Source organism: Aquila chrysaetos, chromosome 2 (genome assembly GCF_900496995.4).
Source record: "Aquila chrysaetos chrysaetos chromosome 2, bAquChr1.4, whole genome shotgun sequence".
Taxonomy (NCBI): Eukaryota; Metazoa; Chordata; class Aves; order Accipitriformes; family Accipitridae; genus Aquila; species Aquila chrysaetos.
Genome location: NC_044005.1, coordinates 76,110,798 through 76,135,026, shown reverse-complemented (window position 1 = coordinate 76,135,026; position 24,229 = coordinate 76,110,798). Strand labels below are relative to the sequence as shown.

General features: G+C 37.7%; 1 protein-coding gene across 9 annotated transcripts in view; it reads right to left on the bottom strand.

Annotated features, from left to right (window-relative positions):
- Nucleotides 1-24,229, bottom strand: part of COL12A1 (collagen type XII alpha 1 chain) — a 107,130-nt gene that overhangs the window by 22,217 nt on the left and 60,684 nt on the right. For all 9 annotated transcript variants that reach the window (XM_030005926.2, XM_030005896.2, XM_030005900.2 and 6 more), the window contains 17 exons: nucleotides 22,615-22,757; nucleotides 20,595-20,724; nucleotides 20,282-20,401; nucleotides 19,500-19,646; nucleotides 18,569-18,685; nucleotides 17,968-18,114; nucleotides 17,427-17,501; nucleotides 16,730-16,869; nucleotides 14,601-14,724; nucleotides 14,254-14,397; nucleotides 11,837-12,001; nucleotides 9,894-9,932; nucleotides 9,662-9,800; nucleotides 7,375-7,517; nucleotides 6,870-6,979; nucleotides 1,537-1,686; nucleotides 293-370 (listed from right to left, as the gene is read on the bottom strand). In XM_030005926.2, the coding sequence (XP_029861786.1) occupies nucleotides 293-370; nucleotides 1,537-1,686; nucleotides 6,870-6,979; nucleotides 7,375-7,517; nucleotides 9,662-9,800; nucleotides 9,894-9,932; nucleotides 11,837-12,001; nucleotides 14,254-14,397; nucleotides 14,601-14,724; nucleotides 16,730-16,869; nucleotides 17,427-17,501; nucleotides 17,968-18,114; nucleotides 18,569-18,685; nucleotides 19,500-19,646; nucleotides 20,282-20,401; nucleotides 20,595-20,724; nucleotides 22,615-22,757 (2,111 nt within the window). The remainder of the gene's footprint in view (nucleotides 1-292; nucleotides 371-1,536; nucleotides 1,687-6,869; nucleotides 6,980-7,374; nucleotides 7,518-9,661; nucleotides 9,801-9,893; nucleotides 9,933-11,836; nucleotides 12,002-14,253; nucleotides 14,398-14,600; nucleotides 14,725-16,729; nucleotides 16,870-17,426; nucleotides 17,502-17,967; nucleotides 18,115-18,568; nucleotides 18,686-19,499; nucleotides 19,647-20,281; nucleotides 20,402-20,594; nucleotides 20,725-22,614; nucleotides 22,758-24,229) is intronic.

Here is a 24,229-nt window from a genome sequence, read left to right as displayed (position 1 = left end):
AAAAAAATAATATAGCTATTCCATTCATGATACTTAGGATCTTAAATATCACTGAAATACAAAATATAACTGACATTTTTTCCACCATTCCTAAGGGACTCAGTTCTAGCACATTACAATCTTTCTCCCTCAGACACAAAACCTGGAAATGCAGTGTTGTTCACTGGCTATTCTGACAACTGCAATTTAGATGTGTTGTCAGTACGAGGTAGAATACCAGGCTAATACTGATATTATTAAATTTGCTATTAATAATGAATTTCTGAATAGCTTCTGGTTCATTTATACTTACCATAGAAGGAAGATCACAGCATCTGTCTCTGCTAGTCCAAACTGGACTGCATACGATGTCAAAATTCTGGATTTCTAACTGTAAAAGAAAGGAGGACTCTTGAAAGAGTCTAGTGGCATTATCATTAAAAAAGACTCTTCAAACAATTTACTTCCAATGTAGTTAACATCATTCAGACTTTCACTTCTTTGACACTGACAGAAAAATGATTTTAAAATAATAAAAAATTTAAAATCAAGCCTACATAAGGCTACAAGAACTTCAAGCGCTGATGCTTGCTCTTGTTCTGAGGCAAAAGGTAACCAAATAAAGTGACTCAAGAAATATTTTGCAACACTTAATGAACAATACCGATGAACTTCTACATCAGCTGAGTGCCTGTGTACTTCAACGTGAAATCTGGCTGAAAAGCTTTTGGACCAGCTCTAAGGACTGCAGTCTTTGGGTCATATATTAATTCAGATTTATGTATGGAACTTCCAGCGACATTAGTGGGGAAAAATTCTGCAGAAAGGCTGAAGTGGGGACCTTAGGTAGACTGTATGGTAAAAGCAGTTTCCTCTCTTATTTTCACCCCAAGAGCTATACTCCTGTACTTTGATACATACAACCAAACATTTGGTGGTGAGCACCAAGCATCATCTTCAGGTGTTAGGATTTGCACACACAGGTCAGATTGCAGACTTAAATCTTCTAGTATGAAGCTCAGGTAATAGCATGGATTACATAATAAGTATAGTTAATCCATCAAGATAATTGATGTGCCCTTCATAGCAGCAGCCACTTTTTCATTATAGGTTTATAGATCATAAGGCCAGTGGGGATTACTCTGATAACCCAGTACAAGACAGACCATAGAACTTGCCAGAATTAAAACCTGTTCATTAGAGAATGTCTTTCAGGAAAACAAAACAATCTGCACTTACAGATTTCCAGTGATAGAGAAACCACAGTAATGGTTCCAATGGCTAACTACTGTCCATATTAAAAGAAAAAGATTTCCAGTCTTGTTTGAATTTACCTGACTGCAGCTTTCAGTTATTAGATTTTTGTTCTTGCAGCTCTGCTAGAATGAGAAGCTATCAAGACCAAACTTCTCAGTTAAGTATATTGGGTCTTGCAGTACAGACACTTGAAAGCTTTGGGTGCACTACTGATTTCTTAGCAATCCTTGATCTCTAATCTCTTTCCTCAGAAAATTTCAAGGGCTTGCATTAATGAATGGATTAATGCTTATTGCTTACTGTTGCTGATCTCCGGTCACCTTTCAGAAGTTTCCCAAGTATTTCATAGCCATCAGTTGTGATGTTCCCAGCCTCCTTAATTGGTTTTTCCAGTATCTCACTACAGTCAATGTAAATCTTAACATTTGATGAAGTTACAACAATATGGACCTGAAAAAAAGTTTAACATAGTATTTAGAAAAGGCATATAGGCATATTTACTTTAATACTTTAACAGTATTTCACTGTTTAGGTAATACTGTTTTAAATTTTCTTCCTAGTAATCCAGCTTTACTTTCAACTGGTGGAAAAATTCAAACTCAAGGGAAGTCTATGACATTAGTAACCTCTTTAAAATGTGTTGAAAGTCAGTAAGATGAATACACAAGCACAGCTAAGAAGTACTATTTAATGTTAACAGTTGAACTACAATGATCTATTTAAAAAAGCTTGCCTGAAAATTACCTTAAGATGGCATAAAAGTAAAAAATAAAAAGAATTTTTGAGAGGAAGTGAATATAAGCTCTTCTTGTCCTCTTCTGATGGCTGGGACCACACAAGAGGTTTATGAGTCTGTGACTGCCCACTGGCTAATAGACTCTGTCTGTAGTTCAGAGAGTAGATTGTTTCAGATCCAAAAGATCCGGGGTTCAGTTTCCACAGATGACTCAACCAGAAGCATTAGTTGCATTGAGATACAGGAAGTGAGCAGAGAAGCCTGCCCAGAAAAAGACAAACTAATGGAAGATGCAAGAGAGAAATTTCCATGAGAGAAATTTGGCTACAAAAATATATGCTAAAATAAGGGGAAACAGGGAAGAAGAGGAAGAGATTAATTATTGGAAATAGGGGAAACTTCGGAGGGAGAAAAGAATGACTGTAACAAAGGGAGAGTATGTTTACCAGGAGAAGAGAATGAAGCCTTTGGGGAAAATACAGTAAATCTTAAACGGAAGAACAAACAAAATTGAAGCAAAGGTTACCATTCAGAAAATTTATAGTACGTATGGAGAATGTTATGCAAGTGAATTTCCTACATTTCTATGAAAACAGAAGACATTCAGGAGTCTCCAAGAAAGAAACAAGGGTCTGACATTTTAGTAAATCTAATACGCAGTTGATGGAAGAAAATCTTAAGGCAACAGAAAGGTTTCAGTGGCTTTATACACCTTACGTACAGCATACATTTTATATACAATATTATAATATCTGTGTAGTTGTTAAAATATCAACACAGTAAGATCAGCAGTAAGGTATCCTTGAAGTATGTATTTATGTTTTAAAGCTTCTGTTATCACAGCACATAATGCTTCAGAAACATATTGCTATTTGATGACTGCTTAAAAAAATGGCATAAAGTTGAAACTGAGATTCCCTTAAACGTCCTGAGTCAACAAGTGCCTGAACAATCTCCTGAGAATTTGTTCTTTTTTTCCATATTAAATATTTTCCCATGTGGAGTTGTCTCCAAGGCATCAGCATAGCTTATCTAAAACTCTTTAAACATCATGTGCTTATGCTTTATATAATTGGAATTAAGACTTTTGAAACTGCCCTCATTTTTTGTCATCTGAAATTCAGTTGGCATCACAGTTTAATTCTCAGTGCTGTGTTTTTTTAATTAGCATTCTGAGGATTGTTCATTGACCAAATAAAAAAATAATGGAAAGATAACTGAGTGTATTCAAAGTATAGTTTGGTATTACATACCAAACTTTCCACAAAATAAAGTAAGCACCATGCCAAAACTTTAAATTCATTATCATTTATACATCATATACTCAGTCATTGCTTATGTGACTAAATTTTACAGGTTAACTAATCCATCAAACAGTTTAAACTCATCACAGATGTAATTTACTGATTCTGAAAGGTATCTAATATGCAAGTCCCTCCACTGGAATGTTAAGTATTTGTCACTATTTAAATAAAGTAAATTACATCTGCATAGCAAACGTGTATTACGGCATTTTCATTTGCACACAAAACTTAGGAGAGGTGAATCTACATCAGAATGCTGAGGGAGTTCATCAATTTGAAAATGTTCAAACAGCAAGGACTGCTGAGTATCGCCTATACGTCCAAAGAAGAAGCAATCCCAGCAATCAAAAATAAGCAGAGCTCCCCCAAGTCATCGACTCAGTCAGCTAACTGCTGATTTAACACCAGCTCCAAATTCCAGCCTGGATCTCATGGCCCAGGCATAAATCTAATAAAAGTAGGTGTCTAGTGTTTACAGTAAATAGAACATGTCTGTATTCAATCCTGCTACGTTTTGTTTTCAACAAATGTTAACAATGTTAACAGAAACATTCTCTTCAATTTCTAACACACCAACATAAAGCATCACTTCTGACCATTTCCAGTGCCAGAAGGCACTGAGGTTTTAAGAAAGAAAACATACTTTATTCTTTCTCTCCAGACCCCTTCTAAGATAAAGCCTGATGGTGTTCTGATCTACTGCTAAATGAACCACATCAGTAAGCTAAGCAAGCTATTATCTAATATGTACATCAGCAGAAAGACATACACTCATTATCAAATTTCCTGTGGCTAACTACTGCAAAACTGCAATCTAAAAGGAAGTCTAGCATGGTAAGAATAAGAAAGTAGAAGTCGTCTCGCTCTCCAAAACACTCAGTTATAAATTTAATGACTGTCTCAGGCAGTCAGGATTTTTCCTATGGGACTTGCCAGATTCAACAGCTTTCACCATAGCTATGCTACGCAAAGTGTTCAAGTATGCCAAAGTAAATTTCCCTGCACAGTTAGGTGTAGTTAACTGTGCTTCACTGAGTGAGCCAGTAAGTCATCGAATGAAAACCACAAAAATGTTTGATATTTTGGAAAACATCTTCTTGCACTCTAAAAATTTGTCATTTCTTTGAAACTGGATGGTAGGAGAAATTGCAAAAGTACCTTTTGAAATGTGTTAATCTTACTTTCCTTCCTTCATCCAGCTGAAACTACTGCTATCCTCTATTAGGAGCTTATCAACATGGCTGATACATAAGACTTTCCCAGCACATGAGCTGGGGAATCCCATGATGCTATCATTAACAACCTGACTCATATAGCAATCTCAGTAATCATCCTGGAGAGAATCCAGAAGAGTCAGCTCAGTTACATGGTAAAAAATCCCAAATACAGCTCTTTAAATCAAGGCTAGTCTAGTTACTTTAAATACTATCAAAATCTGAACTTTTTATTCCTTTCTGGGGAAAAAGAAGGGGAATGACACACTGAACTAAATAACTGGTACATTTTTGTTTAAGAAATAATCTCATAAGCAAGAATTCATAGTCCCAGAGCTTTAAGATAATTTGCAAATGGCTGTTACTCCTGTACATCGTTTGGCATCTTAGGATTGTTTACTGTTAATATGTATGAGTGCATTTAACTATTGAAATCATACAAAATTCTGGATTTTTATTTCCCATGTAATTGTTTTTCACAACAATTGTTATACATAACTGCTAGTATTGCTGGGGTTGCAGGTTGTTCCCCATTTGCTCTGATAAATGAGCAGAGCTTCGCTGTAAGTGCTGTCAGATAATTCTGCTCAGCCCTATCGCATTTAGAGGAACTACAAGGAAAAATATGACTCCGAACATCAATGAAATTAGCAGCAGACGCTTAAAACAGACTGCTGGCAGTACAGCATGTAGAGAGCTTCACACCACTGAGCTGAAGAAGGGAACTCTCAACTCACACTGATATCTAAAATGAGGCATGCTACATGCTGTTCTGTGTTTTAACAGTACTTCTTGGTGATGACTCAACTTTTACACCAAAACAATATCTATCCTAGCCTTTACTGACAGTTTTTCTCACTCCAGTAGATGAATACATTCCCTTAAAATTCAGTTGTCCTACTAAGCTATCAAAAAAAAAAAAAAAAGGGCAAAAAGCCAAATGCCAAGGATAAAATAGAGGTTGCCTGCTGCAGGCATGATCCAAGCTACTCATAAGTATCGGTTACAAAGTCGATGACAAACTTTTCTTCATATATGCAAAAATAATTAGCCATTAAATAAATTATAAAACAAGAATAATTGGATATAACATAGAAGCAGTTTGGGAAATTATCCTGTGTCAAATTCTGAGGAACCCAATAGCTTTTATAGTGCTTTGTGATTTTTGCAGTCCTCTGAGTTTTAACCAGATGAAGTCACAAAACATTATAATGCTGGCACCAGCTATCTTTCCCTGCTTTCAGCCTAGCAGAGCTAGGTTGACAATGTGGCCTCCAGTATCAGCAAGTTGACAAAGGCAACCTCTTATCAGTATCCTCAAAGGAATACTGGTAGTGACTAGTCATGCAGGAGAGGGTATCATAAAGAAAACAAATGTTATACTCCAGCCATATTTAGTCATCAGAAGAAAACTAAACTAAACAGAAGGGAGATAAATGAAAACATGAGAATATGCATTTCAGCTCACAAAAATGTTGCAACTGCAACTCACTTTCTTGCCCTAAATGTATATACTTAACACAGCAAGAAAATATTTTTTAAATTGTGTTTTAGGTATATATGTAGCCTGAGTCAAATTCTTCCTGATGACTAGAGGTAAGGAAACGTGGCAGGATCAAGTTGTCATAATTCAGTGCACAAAATTAGAAAAGCAAGCACAAGACTATCACAATTGAAGGCAGATGCAGTAACATGTAAGGATTTCACTAACCATTTTGACAGTTCACAAAACATTGAGTTTCATTCTAAATCACAAATAGATTATACAATCTTTTATGGGCTCTCTATTATTATTTTTGCTTCCTCAGCTAACATTACTTTGGAATATTTTAGAATCAGTGAATTTAAGCCAAAAATATGCCAATACACATTCATACATACAAAATATATATATATATATACATGTATTATGTTTGTTAAATATATCAATCTTATTCAATATGCTATTCACGGCCAAGAATTGGTTCCCTGCCTTTATCAATAGCTACTTGCTTTCTGTGGCTATACCTTCCTCTTCTCTGAATGATTTCAAATCATTACATTCCCCCCCAGTCTTTTCTCACCACAACTTCTTTTCCTTTTTTTTTCCATTTATCTTTTATTCTCCTCTTTCATGTTCCAGGAATCAAGCTATGATGTCTTGTTCAGATACATCCCTCCACTTACATAATCTTGACAAATTATTAGCAAATCTCTTACATTGGTTCAAAGAAGAGCTATAACTTCAGAGATCTTGTTTTACATGATCTCTAAGTTTCTATGTCAACTTACAGTACCAATACAAAGACTGGATATAACTGACAGTGACTTCTGCTTGCTTGTCTATTGTTTCAAAGAACAGCACTTCAGAAAGCAACATTCATAATTTCAATCCTTTACCTTATGGAAGCTTCCATAAAAGATTTTCTTTACTTCATCATTATCAAAAGTTACAGTCTGAACCTCTCCCCTTGTATCCTTGTTAAAGAATGACAGTACTTTGCTGGCAGCTGCAATAAATGAAAATAATACATTTCATTTCATATGTACTACTGAAACCACCATCCTAAGATACACTTATAGATAAAATGTAGTATACCACTCAATTGGGTAAACACAGGTTATAGATGGTCTTATTGACCCGTAACTACATAGATGTATTTTCCTTTGGGTTTAGAGGTAATGCCAAAGTTGAAACGTAGCTTAGATGAATTATTCTTAGTTGAAAAAAATAATTAATGTACAAAGAAAAAAAAAAAAAAACAAAAAAAACCACCTCTTAAAACTAAAAATATATAATCATTTACCATGTAGGAATGCTTTGGGTTTGGAAATATTTGGTAAGAATGCATGCAAAGTAATGTAACATATAAACTCTTTATGCAATAAGCATAATCATCCTTACGATCAAGCACAACTCCAACTTGTGGTTTGTAATCTCTGTCTGTAATCTGCCAGATTGCAAAAGGCTCATTGGGGGATTCAGGCAGAAGACGGAATAACAGAATGATAGTGTACGCCTGTGGCAATCCCTCTGGGTGTATCTCCCTGTTAAGACAATATGAAGACATTTTTTCACATGGAAACACATGAGGAAAATAAGATCTTCATCATTTGCTCTTTTTCAAAGAAAAGACATGAGACTAACAGGGAAACCACAGTGTTTAATGGACTGAGCATTGTAACTACTCTCTCAAATAGAAAAGAACTTTGTGATAAAAAACACTATGTGAGTTGTTAAGATGAACTCACAGCCTGTCTTCAGTTGGTCCAGGCACCACGGTTATGGAGGAAGCCAGAATATGACCAAGAACTCTTGGAGATGTATTCTTGTGGCAAGATTCTGTATAAACTACAAATATTTAAAATTCCTTGATGATAAATACAGAAAAAAGGACCGCAGCTTCATTCTTTTTTCATCTGGCCTGTTTTAGACAGGCAGCAGAAAACAGCACTTAACTATTGCTGCCCTTCAGGCACAGATACTGTGAAGGAGATCTCTGATGTATTCTCTGGATTTGCTAATGTATTTGGGCTCCACCTCATTCATCAGTGGCTGACGTTTAGATTTCTGATGTTCAGACTGTTAGACATTAAAAAAGCAGAAAGCCAAAAGTAAACAAAAACATGCATTAAATGGCCTCCAGCATTTTCTGAAGGGGAAGGGAGGGAATGCAGGAAGCAAACTGTAAGAACGGAGGTAGCTTCTGCTTCTCCTTAATCGTTATAATGGAACTGAGAAGGGGATTTGGCCTCATGAACATAAATATAGAAACATTAAAGTGGAGAGAGGAGCTGCTCTGTGTTTTAGGTAAAGCTTATGTACCCATACAATTATGGACACTGCCATAATAGCCATATCATTAAGTCAACACCATACAGCACAGTGCAAGAATGAAAATATTAAAGTAGATATAGCAACACAATTTTAACTTGGATACTAAGTTATTTCAGATATGCAAACAACTATGCCACCAGGATCAGGATGCTTTTATTGCTTTGTTGATTCAGTCTAAAGTGAGTTTTCTTTTCTGGCTTCTCATGAAAGTAAGTGCCCAGAATACTCCGGCAAGTTTACTCCACTTCTTACAACGGACTATGTATTACAACATTAAAAAAAAAAAAAAGAAATAAATAATAGGAAGTCTGTCTTTTCATTCTCTTTTTATCATCTTATCCCGCTAAATGCAAGGTTTATCTTAATGTAAGAGAGTTGCAAAACTGGGATTAACTGTACTTTCTTAGATCGTAAAAATCCAGGCTGTCAGAGACCTATCCCCACCATAGCTATAATGGCACGTCAATGAACTCAAAAAGTCCTCAAGTCCTCCACTTTGAAAGTTGTGAGCTGAGAAAGCTGGCAAAAAGAAATTATTTCTTCATATACCTCAGCTCCTATGCCTGTGATCTGATCTTTACCCAATCCAGCAGGATTGCAGAAGATTTCAAAGGCTTGTATGAAAAGAAGATTAAATTTCCTTAAATTTAATAGGAATAATAAGTTATCTTTAGGCATCTCCTCTGACTCAGAACAACTTTTTTTGAAACTTACTTAAATAGATGGGAGAGGAACAAATGTAAAGAGAAAAAGAGAGCGCTACTGTTTCCCTTTTAGTAAAACTAACCACTAACTAAGTCTTTTTGGGGGTTGTGAAAAAATGTTGGCAATAATGACCATATATTACCCTTCCATAACCAAGCTGTAAGACCACAGGCCCTTGAAAACTCTGCTCCATTTGCCAAATACGGCAACTCAAGCAGAGGAGAAACTGCCCAAAGTCAATGGCGTCAATGTGCTGCCTACTGCAATATGAATGATGCCTCTGCAAAAAGTGGTACTTATCCCTCCATATTGAAACCATTTCTCTCCGGCAACATGGAGCTCATTGTACTAAGGAGGCTGCTGTTCAACTGCCTAAGGACAAACTGTGGATTATATGCAACTCAAATGCATAATCTCAAAAAAGAACAATAAGCAACTGGATTAATAGTGAACAGATTGCAACAGGAGAAATAGATTAGCATTTAATGAGAACAATGATAGATGTTCTCTGGAGTACATTTCTTGGACTTCAGTAAAAAGAAGATCAAATAAATGCATCTTCCACAAGATACTAATGCTACCATCTATAAACTCTATTAATCCTTCCTCACCTGCTTGCCATAAATTGGAGTCTTTCAGGTTTACTTACCGTATTGGCTGGCTGACAAAGGCATTTTTGTGGAGTCTATATGCTACATAGCTTGGGAAAGAGCCTGATTCCAGTGATACGCCTTGTACAGAGGCAAAATGCTTCTCTGTTAGATTATATGATTCCAGCATCTTGAAACCTTTAAATCCAGAGAGAAAATAAAAAATAAAAACACTGTAGAGCTGTAAAAGACACAAATGAAGATATGCCAAAATATTAGACAGTTACTTACCAGGTGAAGTGTATCCCTCCAAGTAAATAAGAGGACAAGCTAAAAGACATGAAACAACATATAATTCAAAACTATAAAACCTAACAGGAAATGAACATATATATACTTCAGAAAGTTTTATTACCAAAACATCTGTGCTATTATTAATTGTCGGCCAACTTTTTTTACATTTGCAATACCGTGTTCTGCGGTAGATGTACTGTTAAAATCTTTACTTGTTACTTTTAGTAGGATATTTCTACTGTGACAAATTGTATGGAATAACAAATGAACCCCCCAAATATTTTAAAGAGTCTAATTCATATTAAGAAAGGAGCACAATGACACAGTCTTTCCATGAATATTTAAGGCATGAGTCAGGCTGCCTAATAGCTGTCAGATTCACAAGGAAAAACTGCAGATTTATATGGCTCCTCAGGAGCCAGCGGATGAGGCAGTTAGGGAGTACACAGTTGCACATGACAGGCCTGAGAATTTCTCATTTTTGCCATAGAAGGATTTCACTTGAGTAAACAACTCAACTTTATTTAGATAATTTTGAAATAGCATCAGCTGCACCTCTTTAGCACCCCTAGACCAGTAGTAAATAAGAGACCTGTTGTGTCCTCCAGTTCACATTAGGCATCATTCTACTTCTTAAAGAGCAGTAGTCGTCACTGACTGTTACTGTCTTTTTGTTATATCAATACTTTTGAAATGTGAGACAAGATTACATAAAATATAATACCTACCTCGAAATTTTAAGAGTAACTTGCTCCCTTAGACTACGTCCAGTTATCATGAAACCTAACTTTTACATACAAACATTTCTTTTGATGTACCTTAAATGGGATGGCAACTTGTATTGAGTTTGCATGGCAAGGTTTTGGTAGCAGGGGGGCTACAAGGGGGGCTTCTATGAGAAGCTGCTGGAAGCTTCCCCCATGTCCGACAGAGCCAATGCCAGCCGGCTCCAAGACGGACCCGCCACTGGCCAAGGACGAGCCCATCAGCAACGGTGGTAGTGCCTCTGGGAGAACAGATTTAAGAAGGGGGGAAAAAGTTGCTGCAGCACAGAAACTGCAGCCAGAGAGAGGAGTGAGAAGATGTGAGAGCAACAACCCTGCAGACCCCCAGGTCAGTGCAGAAGGAGGGGAGGAGATGCTCCAGGTGCCGGAGCAGAGATTCCCCTGCAGCCCATGGTGATGAAGACCATGGTGAGGCAGGCTGTACCCCTGCAGCCCAAGGAGGTCCACGGTAGAGCAGATCTCCACCTGCAGCCCGGGGAGAGAGGACCCCACACCAGAGCAGGTGGGTGCCCGAAGGAGGCTGTGACCCCATGGGAAGCCCACGCTGGAGCAGGCTGTGCCTGAAGGACTGCAGCCCGGGGAATTGACCCACCCTGGAGCAGTTCATGAAGAACCGCAGCCCGTGGGAAGGACTCATGATGGATGGAGGACTGTCTCCTGTGGGAGGCACCCCATGCTGGAGCAGAGAAGAGTGAGGAGTCCTGCCCCTGAGGAGGAAGGAGCGGCAGAGACAAGGTGTGAGGAACTGACCCCAACCCCCATTCCCTGTCCCTCTGCGCCGCTGGGGGGAAGGAGGTAGAGAAAATCAGAAGTGAAGTTCAGCCTGGGAAGAAGGGAGGGGTGGGGGAAAAATTTGGGTTTATTTCTCATTATCCTACTCTGATATGACTGGTAATAAATTAAATTAATTTTTTTCGCAAGTCAGGTCTGTTTTGCCCATGACAGTAATTGGTGAATGATCTCTCCCTGTCCTTATCTTGACCCACAAGCTTTTTGTTGTATTTTTTCTCCCCTGTCCAGCTGAGGAGGGGAGTGACAGAACATCTTTGGTAGGCACCTGGTATCCAGCCAGCGACAACCCACCACACAGCTGTAGCAATATACAAGCATATGTATTGCTTTGGGAAAAGGAAAAACAAAATATCTTCTACTCACTTGAGGTAGCTGTCTCACACACAAAGGTGACGAGGTTATCTTGAATCTTTTCAAAGGCATCAAAGTCATCAACAATAAATACATGACGCTCACTGGGCTTGCTGGCAATCTTAGCCAGCTCATTGTAATCTACATCAGCCACACCAACCACAAAGACACTGAAGCCTGCAAAAATAACACTTGTTACTTGAAATGTAGTAAACACACATTACCATTTTTCAGGTCAGTATTTCACAAACCATCTCTACCATTGATTTCTCAGGCTCTACCTGGTCTTTTATCTGGCCTTCATTATGAGTGTACATTCTGGATATCCTTTCAACCTATCCAAGCTCAGGAGGGATTAAACTGATTTTTGCATCTTTCAAAACTTTCTACTCCTCCCTTCATTGATTTTTGTTGGGCATTATCCAATCTCACACAGCCTTGGCTACATAGTCCCCTCACTCTTTCATACAAAATGTACAATCCTCTCAACTCTACAGTATCTTAAATCTGTTCTGTGTCCAAAATCTCTGTGCAGACTATTAGTTATCCAGTTCTTTACCTGTTGCCCTCTCCTGCACTTCATGCTTCTTAATTTCTCTTTCACTTTCTTAACGTGGTATTCATCTCACTAACTTTTACTTTCCAAGTTAGCAACAAGTCTAAGCTAGTTGTCTAGTGTTCCTCTATAATCAACAGACAGACATGGGCAGATTCAGAATGCAATTCATCTCACCTCCCTAAGACGCTAACAACTTCAAGATAGAAGAAGCTGTGGTCTGTAGATGCCTATCTGTTGCTTTCTTCATTAGCCATAAAAGGACCATACATGATGACCTTAGACTAGACATTTAGTTGTTAGATGGCTTAAGTCAAACAAGAAGAACCCAGACCCTTGAATTTGATCATATCACCATGTGTAATGGCATAATCTCCTTCTTTGTCAGGGTGATTTTCCTCTTCAAATCCTTAATTAGCATCTTCTTGTCTTCTATATCAAGTTTTTGTTTCCTGCTAGCTTCTAGTCTTTACAGAATTCTGTCTCTGACTCATTTCTTCCTTTCCCTTCTCCCACCTAAGCGTCCATGTGATAATTGGACCTCTCTTTGCCATACCAGAAAACAAGGAAGAAAAAAAAGTCACCACACAATTCAGTACTATATAGAAAAAAATCTCCCACAAAACTTCATTGACGAGAAACTGCACAGACATTGGAAATGCTGGTTGGAGGCTGAAAGCAGAATTCAAATTTATTGCAAATGATAAAGCTCTTTTTATTTACATTTTTAATTTTTCAGAAAGAAGATAATTATTCCTCTGTAGCCAATTCTGGTGAAGCTTTGGCTGAAATACTCCGTCCAGCTTTGAGCACAACATTTAAGATGCAAAGAAACCAAAGCAAGTAGAGAGGAGAGGAAAAACGGTAAGAGGTTTGGAAAACATGATCAACAGGAGGTTGAAGGAAATGGGTTTGTTTAGTCTAGAAAAGAGAAGACAGAAAGACGAAATGACAACAAACTTCAAATATGAAGGCCCGTTACAGTGGACAGTGATCAACAGCTTTCCTGGTTAACTAGGTAAATGAAAAGAAGACAATAGTTTAATTAGCCTGAAGAAACACTTAGGTGAAATGTGAGGCAAAGCTTTCCAACTATTAGGGTAGTTAAGCACTGAAGCAGATTATCTAGGGAGACTGTAGAGATTTTTATGAATAGGGTAGCCAAACATCTTTAGAAACCATCTAGACAGAGCTGATGCCTTCAGATCACAGAGGCAGAGAAGACAACTTGTGGTTTACATGGCAATGATTTCTGTAAGGAGGTACAACATCTCCTTACTCTGGGAACAGGACTCCAGGACTCATGCACTGAAATGCAAAACTGCTGGTTGCAGGGACAGGAATAGATTATTAGGCTCACGTAAGCCACATTCAGCAAATCTGAAGAGGAAGTGCAACGCTTCTTCGCTCAAAAGGCAATGAAGGAGTCAGTTCAGACCCAGTTCCACCAAAAGCAACTACTTTAACTGGAGATCCACTAGTTTATATCAGGTAAATCATAAAGCTCAAAAAGCCAGGCCCATTATATCAAAAGCACTAGACTGGAGTACACTTCACAATGGTCCCTGGGGTCCACACATCAAGGAAGTAAAGAGGTAACCAAAAGTCATGTCTATGAAACGATATGCATGAGGAATTACTTGAAAGCCTTGGGAAGCCACAACCTTCCCCTGAGAGAAAGCTAGAGGAAAAAAAAGTAAGTCTGGCCCAGACAGTCTAAACTCTTTAAATAGTTTTGTTTTTCCCAAATATTCAGAATATGTTTCTGAGTCCATAAATGATGAAAGGATTCCCAGATAATTGAAGCATCACTTATAATTGCATTGCTTAACACATAAGGAAATGAAAGAGCCAGGTACTGGGAATTGCTTACCAGAGTGCTGTATGACCGTTGCTGCTTTCCTCACCTCATCCTGAGACCGACCATCTGTGACAACAACAAGTACCTTGGGAACACCTCGCCTCATGCCACTCTCCCAAGTCAAAACCTTTTCTTTGATAAATGTTAGGGCTTTGCCTGCAAAGTGCACAATGAACAAGGAGTCAGCCCTATTATCCACAAGAGAAGAAACCCCTTACTTTACTTTGAAAGGGCAACAGCCACACAGCTAAAGTAGAAGAACATAAAAACCTAATTCTCCAGCTATGCAATATTAGGATAATGAGGTAGTTTCTGAAAATATTTTATCCTAAAGAAATATAATTACTGCTAAGAATTACCTGTCCTTGTGTTTCCTCCTCTGTACTGAATATTTTGAAGAGCTCCCAGGGCCTGGGCCTTGTCATCAAATGTATTCAGTTTAAATTCAGATTTTGCCTCATCACTGTACTGCACAAACGAAACCTGAAATGCAATATATCACAGTGTTCAGTCTTACACCTCCACGTTCAGACCAGTTCTCACCACTGAAATCTGTATTGTGGTATATTAGTAAGCATTAAATAGTTGAAAAATCTTTTTAATATATGTATGATTATGCACACACATACATATTTACAGACACAGATATCATCACAGCAATGTGTATGTAACACTTTTTTCTTTCTTTCTCTTTGTGTATGAAATGTCATGTGACCTTAAATAAGTATGATTAACTTATTGCTATTACTATGATGCAGTATATATAGTGCCTATTCTCTGCTTCTGAGCAGATGTACAGCATCTACAAAACCTCTTCCAGTTTTTTTCAGGAAATACAAAAATAATTTGGCAATAGAATGTCAATAAAGTTGGAGATATACAAAATTGTGTACTCTTTTGCCTTAAATACTGGAATACAATCACTGAATGTTTATTCTGAAATCATCTTTAAATATTATATCTATATATTGTATTTTGCTCCTTTTAATGTTCTGAAAAATTGCAATATTATAATATACTAATTTGATGCTGAATAGACATCTCTCTGTATGTACATATTCACATTTATTGAAGTAAATTCCCTTTTAAGTGATTAATATCCAATTCAAAACCTGAGATTGTTGCAACTATCTCAAGAGGTAATATTTTACTAAACATTTGCATTTACGTGTCTCTGTCACCTATATTAGGCCTTCCCTAGCTCTAGGTCGGGGACCCATATATGATCACAGGAAAAAAATATTACAGGAGAAGCAAACAAACAAATGGAAAGGAAAACTACCTGGTATAGATTAGAGCTAAGAAGGATAAAGGATGTCTGAGACAAAGCAAAGTATGAGGGGTATCTTTTCCTTAAAAATATCTAGAGAGTTAAAGATAGGGAATCAAAGACCTAAAAATATGCCTAGAAGATGAAAGGCAGTTCATGAGCAATGCAAATAATAGTTTTTATAGTCACTGGGGAAAAATCACTCCCACAATCTCCCACAAAAAAAAACACACCTTCAGCCTTCTAACCAAGGAAAATGCATTGCACCTGCAGGTCATTGCAATGCTCCAGAAATGCCTTGTAAGAAACTCTCTCACATCTCTTCATCTAGTGAAAGAGAAATGGTTACGGGAACCTAGGCAGTGACCTCATCCAGCTTCCCATAAGCAAATGAAAACCAGTAATGGTGCAAGGCTTACAGTAAGAAGCTGTCTCTTACTGGAAGGAAGGAAATGTCTTTGACATAACTATGATCAGCCCAAAAATCCTGAAAGTCTATTCCTCATTAGCTATTACTGTTTACCCTTTAAAGATGCGTTAATTCATAAAGAGGACTAACTTTTCACCTTTTCATACTTTCACTATGCCCACTGTGGAGTGGACATATCTCTCTTTAGGATGGGATGAAGAGACTTCTGCAAGTGCCTCTCTCAAAGGGATTCTGCCTACTTACTGCAGTGGGATTCTAGGCAGCTCGACAAGACAAGGCTGATCGCAAGCCACCTGGACTCTACATGTACAAGACTCCTTTCTTACATTGAGAAATTAAAAAGTGAACTTAAGGTTCACTCAACAGTCAAGACTGTCCCCAAGACAGTTTTCTGATATGACACAGACAAAACCTAGCATATAACAACTAGGCTGTGTGCCAGTTGTTGATGCCCTATACAAAGAAACAAAACTATAAAATTAACCATACATTGACCGTACATCACCCCAGTTTCTCTGCCTGGAGGATTCCCACACACTACAACTTTTGTCTTTCAGAATAGTAACCTCTCAGGATAGACTGGATTCCCTTTGTATTTACAAAATGACCAACATATTTCATAAATAATTATACAGGCACACACATACACATACACATGCATTGTACAACAGTCTAATACAAAAAAAGACAGCGTTCTGAAAGAAAGGAAAAATCAGGTGTAACTTTAGTAATTCAGCTTCATCTTCAGTTTCCCTCCAAAATGTACCCAATGGAAATAACAAACCTACCTGGATTCCAGCAGGATTAATCAAGTCAAAGGCTCCTACTGTGTTAAAAACAAATTTCACTACTTTGTTGAAGTTATCATCACCAATACTCCAGGAAGCGTCAGTCAAGAATACTATGTCTGCTTTGGCACCTCTGCATACTGGAAGACCAAGAAAAGGAACACTTAAACCACATCAGTCATATCACTGTGAAATAAAGAGCATTGCTTCAAAATTTGAAAATTCAAGAATGACAAATATTCAGCAAACTTCTATTACCACACAGTCAACCTGGCAGATGGCTAATGCTCAACACAAAAACATTTATTAAAAATTTTCAAAGAAAAGTTCAAGAAATGAGGAAAAGCTCAAGAATCGAATGTCGATGTTTTAAATTACTTCTTTTTTTTCTAAGCAGCTGCCATGAAACATAAATTGTCTGCTGAGGGCAGACAGACTCACAGACTTGCTGCAGAGCTATAGAATATCATGAATTTTTTCCCCAAATGTATGTACCTTGCTGTTATAAACCAGGAAACGTTGAATTCTAGTACAGCTCAAGAGCAAAAGGATGGCATTAGGAAACTGGTCTCAAATTTATTTCCCTAAAATGCTGTGCTAGTTTTATATCTACTTAAGTTTATGAAAAATAGAATTAAACTCTGAAGCAGTGCAGCAACTATATAAAAATACTGAATAATTCTACAAATAAACATACCATCCCGAGCTGGAGGGATTGTAGGAGGTGGAGGAGGTGTAGGTGGTGGAGTTGGTGCCTCTGTAGGTTTGAGGACTGAAATGAAATAATATTTTTTTTACTACATATAAATTATTTCAATCAAGGAAAAACTCTAGATTATGTATTATATTACCACACAGAAAGATTCTAATCTTTTCCTACTAACCTGAACAATGTATAATTTGCAGGAAAAAATTTCTTTCTTTACAACAGTAATGAGATTATAGCTGTTGTTGAAACAAAGGTACATGATTTCATTATAAGAGGAACACTTTTACATGAGCTGAGTAACACTGCACTCTGATAATGCACCTGTTTTTCATCCAAGTGCTAGGAAATACTTGAAGAAGAGCATAAGAATTTCCCTCATAAACTCCAGTTGACATTACACTGAGAGAAAGAGGAAAGAAGACCACTTAAAAGAGGTATTGAAAGCCATTTAGGAGCAAGACAAGTTCTACAGCTGAAATAAGACAAGTTCTATAGCTAAAACTTAAGGTTCACAGTATCTATTACCTACCTGTACGCTCCCTCATAGAGACTGGAGGTCCCTCAAGGTTAGGGGTCTGAACAAAGACGGTAGCATTATATTCTGTGTCTGGTGAGAGGCCAGTAAAACAATGGCTCGTTTCTGATCCACGTACTGTGATTTCCTGTCCTCTGGAACCTGTCAAAAAAAAGCCCAATGGAAAGAAAGTCAGAACCCACTATTTGCCTTTTAATATATGTACAAATAAGCGTAAAAATGAGAGACCTCTTGAGAGGAGGTTGGAGCGGGTGGGACAGCAGTCTTATTCTTGTCCCATAAAAGCCTTTCTAGACCAAGATTATGTGGTCATTATGCACCCTGAAGCATACTGGAGAGTAACATCGCAGCGTACATGTGAAACCCAGGTAACTAGCAGGGTCCCAGTAATGAAAGTTAACTTGACAATAGGCAGCAGTGCCTCTTCGCAGCTTTTTCACCACTGTAGAAAAACAGGTTATATTCAGAGCTTTAAAGCTCAACCAGATATATTGTGGCTTCTGGTGGGTGCTTGCCAGCAATGCAAATAAGTGGTGGTGTCACTGAAATAAGACAATTATGTTTCCAGAAAATGCAAAAAATAAAATGCACTTACCATCAGCTGGGTTTAGCTTCAGTCTGTAGGAAGTTGCTGACCGATGAGGTGACCATCTGATACAGAAGGTATCCCAACCCACTTTGTAACTTGTTAGGTCAGTGACATTCAAATATACTGTGAACAGAGAAAGAGATAAACTGTTCTCTGGAAAACAGTATGTCATGGGTGAAGCACATCAAAACAAAAATTATATTAGCAGTGCTGGTCCAGAACTTGTTTTTTTTTAAAATACTCACAGAAGAAAAGAGCAGTTCCAGTCAAATATCTCCATTTTCTGTTACACCCTAGAGATCCTAGCCTAGCTATTTACAAAGGCCCAAAGTCTGACACCCTTCCCATATTGGGTAACAGCCCATTTTATGAGTTTTCACTGAAATAAGTTGAGTTCTTTATAAAATAAGAAACTTCCAAAAATCAGAATCTGACTCATATATATGGCAGTATGGAAGGAATGTACTGAGTCAACAAAACTCATGATGCTTGATTCATCTTAACTGAAGAAATTTTTAGAAGTTTCTTAGCTGAGTCCATCAACAAAATCATCTCTTTCTGAAAAGCTGAAGTTTCGGTCTCTGGACATCCCTGTGAGATAAAAGCAGAGTAGCAGAAACCTAGACCTGTTTAGTGTGGTTAGATTCTGTAGTACCCTGGAGACAGTTAAAGATTGACTCCAACTATAGCTGAATAAAATTTTAGGAAGCAGACTAGAAAATTTTATATCATCAAATCATTACTTAAAACTATATTTCCATTACTGTTGCCAAGCTTAGTGTTTTTAAGATCTACACCATGGACAGATGATAAGTATTCTCCATGAGAGGATATTCAGACTTTCTAACAACCAGCCTTAAAAATCCTTTCCTAATCAATGTTATCTCAGATCAGCATATGTATCTAGCATGACTACCACAAAATTAATTTGGCTTACATGTAGTGCCTTGATCTGTCAAAGGTATGCTCATTCCAGAATCATACTGGGCATAAACATTCACATCATAAGTAGTACTGGGAGACAGATTATGCAAGGTGTAGGAAGTCACTTCTCCCACAAAAACCTCCATGGGCTCATTTGAACCTTGAATTGAAAGAAGTATTAAGTAAATACAGAGAAAGAGAGAGAGAAAGATTCATGATTAGGTGAGCTACAAAACTATCCGCTGTCTTTTACATGTCATTAAGTGTTAATCTCGTTTTTTCTAAAACAAAACATACTGATTTCTTAAATTTTAGCATATTAGACTCTTGCAAACAGAACGTACACATAGCTTTACAAGCTACTGTGCAATGGTTGTGTTTAACTTATAGAATGGTATGTATATTGTTTCACTGTCACATAAAACAAAGGTTCTGAAGGACATTAGTACCTAAATACCCGTTCAATAGTCATCTCACATACACCAGTTCATATCCTCAGAAGGACAAGAGGTATTAAAGAGAGGAAAATCAAGTCTTGTCCAGGACTTTATCTAGTCACTGTATTAAATTTTAACTATACAATTCATTCTCTGTAATTGAATGTATGAAACACTTCGATAGTTTGTGCTTCTTATAAAATACTGATAATAAGCTTCCATCAAAATCAGTAAACAAAGGAAATAAATAAATCCTTTAACACAAACATTTCATGATACTTATGATTTCTATTCTGATCTCCCATTAGCCACCCACTATTCTGAAAGTGGTATACTCAGAATGAACAGGCTTTCTTACCCACAGGTTTGTATACAATTTTATAGCCAAGAACAGGGGATGGTGAAGGATCCCAGGAAACTCTGAATCGTGTATACCATTCATCAGTTATATACATATTCTGAGGAGGAAGCAGGCCAACTAAAAAGAAAGAAAAACACTCTAATTAGACTAGTGACTTTTTTTCAACCTCTAGAAACTTACACTGTAACTCTGTCAGGTAATAATCACATCAAAGGCATAATTAACATAATGAAAACTTAACAATGTTGGAGTACTCAAGAAAGATGTGTCTTAAATTTAAAAAAGAATATACAATATTAAAACTAATTACCTGTTCTGCCATTTCCAGTCAGTTGTCCACCATCTCCATCTTCGTACACAGCCACAACAGTAATTTTATATGGTGTATCCGATTGCAGTGGTTGTAATATCACATTATTTCTTATGCCAGGAACTGTTGTCTAGAACACAAAAGAAACAGGTAAACAAACTCACAGTCCTGTAACTGATCAATAATGACAGTAACTAGAATTAAAAATTTGTTTTGACACTTGATGCACTTTTTTTATGTCCATTGTAGATAAAGTTATTCAGGATATCTTAAGGGTTATAGCCTATAAACAATAATTAGTCTTTGTTATTTTAAATTATAAAACACTGTGGTCAGCACAAAATGATAAATCAAATTGACTCTTCAGTCCCTACCCTCAGATGAGACTGAGATGCTGCACTTCCTCACCAAGATTTCAGTACTGTTCCCTCATAGAATAGAAAAAGTCATGGTGATGTGTTTGGAGACAGAAAAAGAGAGGAAAAAGCTCCTAAAATGGGGACAGAAGTCATTCATGCTACTCATCAGCTTCATTTCTACCTTTTCATTATCCTCACCTTAGGATATAATTGTCTTGAGAGAAATAACAGTTAGTCTGAGAAGGATAGAACCACAGAATGGTTTGGGTTGGCAGGGACCTTAAAGATCATCTAGTTCCAACCCCCTGCCATGGACAGGGACACCTTCCACCAGACCAGGTTGCTCAAAGCCCCATCCAGCCTGGCCTTGAGCACTGCCAGGGATGGGGCAGCCACAGCTTCTCTGGGCAACCTGTGCCAGTGCCTCACCACCCTCACAGGGAAGAATTTCTTCCTTATATCTAACTTAAATCTACCCTCTTTCAGTTTAAAGCCATTACCCCTTGTCCTATCACTACATGCCCTTGTAAAAAGTCCCTCCCCGGCTTTCTTGTAGGCCCCTTTTAGGTACTGGAAGGCTGCTATAAGGTCTCGCCGGAGCATTCTCTTCTCCAAGCTAAACAACCTCAAGGAAGTTCTAAATATTTTGATATCTAAAAACGTGCCTGTTTATGCATCCCTCAATCTCCTCAACTTCCTGGTGCAGCCATACACTATTGCTCCCTTCTAATGAAAAGGTAGGTATAATCCAAAAAGTAACACTGCTCCATAAAATGGCCATAAAGCACTGAAACTACAGAAAGAAAGTATCTATCTAGAGGTATCTACCTCAAAAGCACGTCCCAGTCAACATTTTCCACTATTACTTGATAAAAATTTTCAGCTGTTTGAGACTTGCTATTTTTATGTGTGTTGAAAAATATGTGTGTCCTGATTAACAGGTCCAGTAGGGAATTTTCAACAATTGAATTTTCAGCATGCCCTATACAATAATATATAAGCAGTAATAGCATTTAAATAGCACTCTATACGTTACATTTTGGCTGGTGGCAGTCAGCAGGAATTCTGCCATTGACCTCTATAGGATCTGAGTTTGGCTTTGCTATAAGCACTCAGAGAATTTTATAAGCTTCAGATTAACTTGTGCTATCATTAAGCTGCAGGAAATTAAACACAAACACTTACAATTCATACTGAACCTTACAAAAGCAAGTTAGATGCTGAACCAAAGTTACCATTGCTTTCTTATTAAACTCTGCCAAACCTCTTCAATTTATAAAATGCAGGTTTATGTTTATTCTGTATATTACCACACTGACTTCATAACGAATAGAGTATGAAGTAATATATGGCTATTCACTGTAGCACAATGTTTGAACTAAATGTCAGGAAGCAGGTTCTGCTCAGAATCTTCTGATTAATGTGTGACATATTTAACATTTTACACACAAGTTGATTCATTAAACTGTATACGTTCTGCAACTTTGTGAGAAAAAAAAACTGTTCCATATAAACCGAGGCTTCTCATCATTGACAACAATGACCAGAGAACCCATACAGCATGCAGAGTGTATTACATGTAGAACAGGTGTCTGTTTTTCTGTAGCCTAAAGAATTGACTGAGAACATCTCAGTGCTTCCTAAGGAATTACAGCACTTACATATTCATCGATAGGGTCTCCCACAGTGGGTGAATAAATGATTCTGTACTGCTGGACTGGCCCATCAGCATGGTCCCATTGTACAGAAAGGCTGTTTGTGGTCTCGTCGAACACTCTCACATTCCTTGGACCACTGCGAGGCACTAAAGAAAGAAAATACAGAAGGTTGTATGGCACGTGATTCTTCCAGTTCAGTGTCACTCTCACTGGTTCAAATGCTGCCCTGAAGCCAAAGCTAAGGGCCCTCTCTGAAACTCTGAAGAAACTTTTTCCTGGTTTTGGCTGGGATAGAGTTAACTGTCTTCCTAGTAGCTGGTACGGTGCTATGTTTTGAGTTCAGTGTGAGAAGAATGTTGATAACACACTGATGTTTTCAGTTGCTGCTAGTAGTGTTTAGACTAATGTCAAGGATTTTTCAGCTTCTCAAGCCCAGCCAGCAAGAAGGCTGGAGGGGCACAAGGAGTTGGGAGGGGACACAGCCAGGACAGCTGACCCAAACTGGCCAAAGGGGTATTCCATACCATGTGATGTAAACTGGGGGCAGTCGGGCTGGGGAGGGGCTTGGGAACTAACTGGGCACCAGTCAGTGGGTGGTGAGCAATGGACTTGTGCAACACTTGTTTTGCATATTCCAATTCTTTTATTATTATTGTCATTTTATTATTGTTGTTATTATCATTATTAGTTTCTTCCTTTCTGTTCTATTACTGTTCTTATCTCAAGCCATGTGTTTTACCTTTTTTTTTTCCTGATTCTCTCCTCCATCCCACTGAGTTGGGGGGGAGTGAGTGAGCGGCTGTGTGGTGCTTAGTTACCAATTGGGGTTAAACCAGGACAAACATATACAGGTAGATTTAGTCAATGATACTATAGCAGTGCCTGAAGGTCTTAAATAGAAACAGGGCCTTAACTGGAGGAACTGGAGCAGTATGGAAGGGAGAGAACTTCAGAGGGATGTGCACAGTGAGCATCTATATACATCCTGCTTCTCAGACTCTTGCAGACAAGTATAAATATAGCCTGTCACATCTGCAAGTTTTAGATGAATATGGGGATTTAACAGAGAAAGCAGAGAATCAGCAAAAGAGAGGTGACCTATTATTGCCATAGACAGTTTCTTTACATGTTATTTCTAGAAGGAATTTTAAAGAAGCCAAGCGTAAGCCAACCAAGATCCCACAAGCTAAGTTGTAACAAGGAGGTTTTGGTGTTTAGGCATCTCCAGGAAAAAACAAACATGTGGGGAGGTTGACATATACAATTATCAGGTAATACACAAAACACGAAGCAAATTTTTTTCTGTTGACAGCAAATTCTATCCATCTTAATGTGCTATTTTTTTTCCAAAAGACAAATTGCTATTTATCTGTAATGACATTTTAAAGAACAGCTTTTAAACTCTTAAACATTCAAATTAGGCTTATTTCACAAGTGAAAATTACATCGGTGATTATACATGTACCACAACTGCCAGACAACATAGCAAAAGCTCCCCTGCATAGAGGCCTATAATTGCTTCAGCCATAACTCAGATGCATTGATCTCAGAGTTGCACTGAATAGCTTACCCTATTTGTGACTGTAACCAATTTTATAAATTCTTCACACATCAATTT